The following is a 7,202-nucleotide window of genomic DNA, read 5'->3' as shown; positions in this document are numbered from 1 at the left end:
TTGATTATTGTGTTTACCAATTACGACTTGTATGCTATAAAATATTACTTATGAAACTTATTGTATTTTCAATATACCAAAAAAAATTATCATCCTTGTTATGCAAACTAATTTAAAAAAAAAAACACCTGTTCGTGACTTCGAGTCAGATACATGTACATATCGAGTCCGCGTTATCGAGTTTTTCTTTTTATATAGTAGGTAATCTGAATTGCATCAAAATAGCATATATCTAAACTATCCCGACAATCTCTCGATATCGGTACTAGCAAGGTTGTCTGTACATGTTCCTAAAATCACTTAATGTTTCTCAAATTCATTTGTTGTTATAGATATGTGATTACCTATTTTAAAGTTATATGTGCCGTAACTGGGCGATAATTTTGACATGCTATGTTTTCAACATTAATTTATCAAAAACCATAATGTTCGATGAATAAAACTGTAAAAACCATTCAAATGGCTTCAGATGACTTATAAACATTAGTTATAACACAGAAATTTTGTACTGAAAAATTGTTGTTTTATGCCTTAAATATGTTTAAATGAAAACATACCTGCAGAAGTCACTTTATAATTACTAAAAACATTGTAAAAATGTGTAATGAAATTGTAGACCACAATTTGACTTCATGGTCTCACCGCATGTACTCATTTCACTTCACTATTGATTTAAATAAATGATTTTTGGCAGTACTGCCAAAAATCATTTTCAGCTCTTATGTGTACGTGTAAAATTAAAACCTAGGCATTGAAAGCACTGTAATTTTCAAAAAGTTGGTAATTTTTGGTGATGAATAACATATTAAAAGCTCATTTTGATTCTTGAGTATGAAAAATACGGCACATATAACTTTAAATGCTACATGTATTTTGTCACAATAAGCTACCTATTTCCGTATGAAACTGTATTCAATGTCGTACGTTGTTTGAGTTGGTTGGGAATGTACCGCTCAATTTCTTTATCTTCTAACGTCCTTGGGTGAGTTAGAACCTTGGATAAATTAGAAACTTAACAGAGAAAATACATATTTAGTTTTTATCGGAATAAACACAAGGACACACCGCACAAAGATTTCACAGCGAAATTCCGCGCCGTCATAAAAACGAAGTCTGAAAAGATTCTAACACAGTTTTTGTACTACAAATATGTTGAAAGTTGTAAAGATAATTCAGTCTTTGAAGGCTATATTATAGAATCTATTATACGACTAGATCTATAGCGGAATTTTGGGTTATAATTTCATAAGCAAAAGCGGGACAAATGTTCATTGCATAATTGTGAATAATGTAATAATTGTGCATATGTCAATATATGATAGATATTTCAATCAATATCACATCTAATGCGTAACTATAATTATGATTAATTTTTGCCCCCGATTTGTTAAGAAAAAAAACAATGGATAACGGTATAAGGGGTGTCCAACTGGCGAACTTTAGCATACATAAAAACATTAATATCTGTCATTGGGTATGAGACAATGCATTATAATTTATTTTAATGTCTATAGATGTATAATGATCCCGAGTGGATCGCCTTACAATCGAGGACACGCGCCGGGAAATACCACATGATTTATGGTTTTCAAAACGCCCAAATTAACAGTTTGACATAGATATAAGATATATGTGACCATATAGGGCGAAAAAACAATGGCGATAATTAAATATCGCACAATTAGCTTCGTCATAACAGAGAACTCGGAGAGCTGATTGATTACTAAATTCATTAATAACAAAACATAATAAGAGTGCAGCAGTGGTGAATACCACACCATAGCTACATAATACTCGTAAAATGATACAGTTTATCAACACATACAAATGTGCTGATGTCAACAAATATCGTGCACTTCCATATAAGGAATCCGTCAAGTCACTCCGTAGAGCGCACGTCCATTGCACGAGGTAGCCGACATCAGTACGGCCATGTAACGGCAGTCGCTCTGATTTAAATAAATTAAACATTTTAATACATCATTTACTAGACAACAATAGAAATCCACGTTTGTTTTGAACTTGGACAAAGAGTAAATAAATATCGTCAATATAAAAAGAAACTTCAATTCGAAGTAAATACCCCGTATCTTGTGTCAGCACGAGCACGAACAGCGCGTGATGATTGGATAATTTATATGTATCCATCGACACACTGCGTTCTTCTGCCAGTCTCTACAGTGCCATCGCAGTATTGTCTTTGAGGTGGAGCCGCTGGGGCGGCACGTCATCCCGGGAGGGATGGAACACGACTTACGTTTATAACACTGTCCCTCCTTTATCCATCGCGGCCAGAACCGCACTCCCAAGTCTCTCCAAGTATGAAACACTGGACAATGAGTAAAACTCCACAAATATTTCTGAATTTTCTTCCTAGTCCGTCTGCTCACGCGCAGTTTCGAAGACTGACTACCAACCCCCGTGAATACTGGAGATCCAAAATATTTAATATAATCGGGCCTCCTTTCCTTTGGTCGACCCTTTTTAAGTTTAAAATCCAACGTTCCATTTGGACGTATAACGCTTTCTAGAGGTCTTACAGTGGACATAAACTTTTTATCGAAATGGTGGCCGAGTAATCGCCGAAGCTGGCGATAATCGGTATCCCTTTCTGTGGGGTTAAATGAATTGTCAGGATTTTCGATTAACTGTAACACAGGAAGATCGTCTGAAGGAACTGGACGTTCTTTGTTGTGGAATTGGATAGACTTGTCAACACTTCCATCAGAAGAAAACACTTCATTTTCTTGTAAGCTGTTCCAATGTTCCCGGTCCGCTTCGGTTCTGCCTATTATACAAACTAAATACAACGCACACCGCAGCACGGCGCGAGCACAGGCTCTTAACTTCATCACTTGGTCAGACGACGATCTGAAACAGAAAATAAAAGTTCAACACGTGTTTAAATGCACAAATCTTTATATGCACAATCAATTATCAAATTAGGAAGTAATGTTTCGCAAAACCAATAACAAAAAGTGAATTAAACTTATTATAATGACAACTAATTTATTCACGATAGTTTTTACGGGAAATTCAGTAATTAAGGAAATTAAATCAGTAAAAATTGAATAACTGACAAAGTCATAAAGGAACGAAAGTGAAAATAAACTTTAAATGATGCCATTGAAATTACTGTTTTCTGTCAAAAATACTGATATACTACCAGACCATCGATCATCCGTTATTAATATTGTATAGGTTAAAAAACATCTGTCACCTAGAACGTCCGCTAAAAAGCGAGAAAAATATGACTAATTAAAAAGTCGCTAAACTGTTGTCTAATCAATCTCATTTCCGACGGCCGGTCAATTACCGAGGTGTGTTTCGGACACGTTAACGTATCATGATCAGCGGTCAGTGAAATTGTGTGACACATTTTACTCGCGCCGCAAAACCACCTGCCGCTATTACGTGTCAGTGATTGTCACCTCCTACAACCGATAGATTATTATAAACGAAACAGTTCGTAACATAACAACATAGGTATAAAATAAATCATATTAAAATTTTATTATAATGGATTTTGATAAATAATTCATTCTTTTAAAATATATTCGGATTATAAATAGAAAAACAGTGACGGAAGTTGAACGAAAAGAAAGCGCTCCATCATCGCTTCACTCTTAAGGTACAAAAATATCTTTAATGAATATTGCCGTGAAATGAAAGTTTAATAAGCCAGGTCCTGTGTATTGGATATTTCTTTCTACACACATATCAAGTTGGGCCCAGCATCATAGACGCGTGTTAATATGACTATATAACACTTGACATAACACTTGTGTGCTCGTTACATCGCTAATTTTACAAAAGTTTGCCAAAAACGTAGTAGTGCATATTTAAATCGTTGTCTGGTTCTCATCACAGAACGTTGTATGGTTCCCGTTAAACACATTCGGCTTCTCGTTACAAACTTGTGGTGCCTTTACTTCCTTCCCGCGCACCACTCAATCCCACTTGTTTATTTTCTTTTAAACACAACACTCTCTACTCTCAAATATAAATAGCGTTTTTACTTTTAAACAGATACCGGAATTATCTAACAGGTTTTGAAATAAATGTGTCTCACGATATAAATATATATATAACAACTGTTTCGGAGTTAATGATCAAGCTTTGATGTATTCCAATCAATACATTAGCACTTAATTTACCGAATCATTATGAAGCCGTATTATTTACATACACCTGTGGAAATGGTTTGTGAAAGAAAAGAAATCCTTCACATTCTCATTAGGATTACAACATTTACACATTGTATATCTTATGATTTCCTGGAAATGATAAAAATTGCAGAAAATTGAAAAGCATTTCATAATTATCATGTTAGATTATTAAATATCTGCGTGAAAAATAGCAGCACAACATCAGGCACGTGCTTGAGGCACGCGCCAGTCAGCTGCCATACGCAGCCTCACATTATACTCTTATTGAAAATCGTTTGACAATATTTTGACAACTTGACATCATCTTTTTTTTAAATGATAAGAAAACGTTATATCACTCACCATGCCATACTTGTGCGGCGACTTCCGTCAACACGTCTCGGCCCCTCTGTCCATTGCACTGTAAACACTAGTATCTTATCAGGGGGATGTTTTCTCCCGTAAAAAACACACTGTTATAAATTCATCTCAGCATATTTTCTTTATATATATGTATATATAAGTTGTTTTCACGTAAAATGGGCCTTTTTCACGACCAGGTATACACAGTAGAAGGTTGTAAGAGACACCTAGTCTAGACGTAGGCCTTTACTGGCGGGCACACCGTTCGTTTTAAATTCTCAATTGCCACACACTATATACAGTCCCAGGCTTTGTATCGTACATGTAGTAATGCTATTAAGATCTATCAAAGCCAGTTTATATGTATCTTAGCTATCTCAGGTAAGTCCGAGGCGCACGACGTTTCGTGGAGTTACTGGCGAAACACTAGAGAACTCCCGGCTATATCCCCCGTTAAGTATAGACCAACCCTCGGACCGCGGTCATCAAAATCAGTTAGGGGGGAACAGTAGCAGTGGAGCCACCGATTCAGATTATTAATGAGGCAAAAAGTCTGCAATGTGGGGAGATCAAACAGCAAAGGGGACACGCAAATAATAAATTTATAGTAACGGCTTTCACGTGTTGGCCATAGAGAAGTGGGAGGAGTTTGAGGCATAGCGCCAACACAATACCATTAATATGCAATAGCGTAGACTTGAAATCCAGCTTTTTCATCGCGTACCTGCTCGGCTGAATAGACATCAGATCCACGACGGGCCGAACGAAGGCTGGCGTTATGTCGCCAATACACCTCACATCATCGCTAACGAGGGCTCTCTGATGCTACTTCGTGTCCCGATCAACAAACGGGATAAATGAACTAAGAAAAATCAACTGTTGCAAAGCTAATTCATATGCAATAAACAAGGAGAAAAGCGGTGAGAAGGCGCCTATCGGATAACTCGCTTAAACTGGCCTTTTGTTGGGGGACCGTCACATGAATTTGGCGTGGTGGGAATATTCGCGATAGGGGTGTTGTATTGAACTGGTAATCAATGTTTAATGAAAATTCGAAAATTATGGATATTAACATAGTAGTTTTATGTTTATGAGGGGGTTGTCGGAGAGGGAACAGATGCATCTGCTTAACACATTCAAAATATCGCTAAACATAATTGGTGGACGAAATGCCCTTGGCTTGTTAAAGGTAAAGAAATATCAATCGCGATAGATAGATATAAATTGGATATAAATAGTTGCACTTTTATGATTTTGATTTTCATTAAAAATATATCCATCTGTGTTTGCGTATGAATGGAATTAATGTGGATAGGATACCAGTCTCCACCCCTTTGTCGGAGCAACAAAACCCGGGACGGCGTATTGATACCGAGTCGCCAAGTTTGTTTGTTCAAGTTTTGAATGAATCTATATACAAGTTGATTGACAATCAGGGAAAACAAACGTACATATATATGTACATGTATATCTGAGGCGAGGATAGGGTTCAGATCGATTTACGTACCAACGTACAGATATAGACATGACACTAACGACTGTTCAGGGATCGCGTCTAGCGTTGTTATATCCCCATGTCCGGTCAGCCATAAGAAATCAATTAGCAGGCACGACCCACCGGACACGTCTAGCCTAATTAGTGGCGATATTTACGGTCAGTAATTAATGTATCCCGTTTGTCACTGTTCACTTCAAGTCGCCGGACCGTCACGTATGACTGCCTCAGTTTTGTAGCAACAGTCGCTAATTTTGCTATCTTGAATTGAAATTAAAATTTTCCGGTAAAACGCACGCTGCATTAGTCAATTAAGAATAATTGACGAACCTACTGCCGCGAATTTAAAACGGATATAAAATAAGTTGTCTTAAGCTAATTACAATAGCGGCGATTCTCGCGCTTTGGGGTGCGATGCTAATTGGAGTATTGAGTGGATCACTTGAACTTTTGTCACTTTTTTAACAACGCTAATCCTTTCACAACAAAAGCGAAAGAATTTCGGAAAAAAACAACACGTTTTATCTATGGTAACCGATCCCACGGTCTAATCTTCTAGTGTATGCGTGGTCACGTGTTTGAAACTGGTTACGGATGTTGGTTGAACCCAATGAATCCACGGCGCCGAAGAGCTCTTGAAACTATATAGGTACCGGTAAAATTTACATATACGAAAAAACATAATTAATTACTGCTGGTTTTGAGGAAAACTTTTCTCTTTTAACGTTGCGGAATTTGAGTATTTCCAGACGGTCACCGGACGGGAAATGCCCGACCCCGGTGTAGAAACCTTGCCAATCGTACATGGTACACGGTGCAGAACCAACGCTTTGCCAGGTGCCGCTCCATTTGGCGGGACAGTACAGCGATCAGCGGATACTGCGAACAACAAACAGGGCAAAAACAATAGGAATATACATATAACAAATTATGCTTAGTAAAGATATCCTATTTTTAGCAAACAGATTTGATAAAATGGACGAGGGATTGACGTTTAGGTCTCGATAAGATGTTCGTGATATTGAGCTACACTGTAGTTTGACTGTAGGAATTGTCACTCAATACACTAACATAAGATAAACTGATTGAAGCCGAGCAGCCATCTTTGTCATGCAATGCCCGTCAAATTGGCCCCGGCGCCCTTTTGTGAGTTATCTCCCTTGTCTGACGTCATAGGTGACTGAGATTAACACGAT

At 37.3% G+C, this 7,202-nt stretch overlaps 1 protein-coding gene across 1 annotated transcript; it reads right to left on the bottom strand.

Annotated features, from left to right (window-relative positions):
* Window positions 1–1,716: 1,716 nt before the first annotated feature.
* Window positions 1,717–5,285, bottom strand: LOC138322863 (noggin-2-like). Its single transcript, XM_069267009.1, has 2 exons — window positions 4,512–5,285; window positions 1,717–2,871 (listed from the first exon to the last, which is right to left on the bottom strand). The coding sequence occupies exon 2, from the start codon at window positions 2,850–2,852 to the stop codon at window positions 2,097–2,099; it is 756 nt and encodes a 251-aa protein (XP_069123110.1). The 5' UTR covers window positions 2,853–2,871; window positions 4,512–5,285; the 3' UTR covers window positions 1,717–2,096.
* Between the last annotated feature and the right edge of the window lie 1,917 nt (window positions 5,286–7,202).

This window comes from Argopecten irradians, chromosome 5 (assembly GCF_041381155.1).
Source record: "Argopecten irradians isolate NY chromosome 5, Ai_NY, whole genome shotgun sequence".
Lineage (NCBI taxonomy): Eukaryota > Metazoa > Mollusca > Bivalvia > Pectinida > Pectinidae > Argopecten > Argopecten irradians.
The sequence above is the reverse complement of the archived record's forward strand: the minus strand, read 5'-3'. Positions and strand labels throughout refer to the sequence as shown.

Excerpts from the sequence above, each read along its gene's own strand:
- LOC138322863 (XM_069267009.1), bottom strand. The coding sequence starts at position 2,852 with ATGAAGTTAAGAGCCTGTGCTCGCGCCGTGCTGCGGTGTGCGTTGTAT.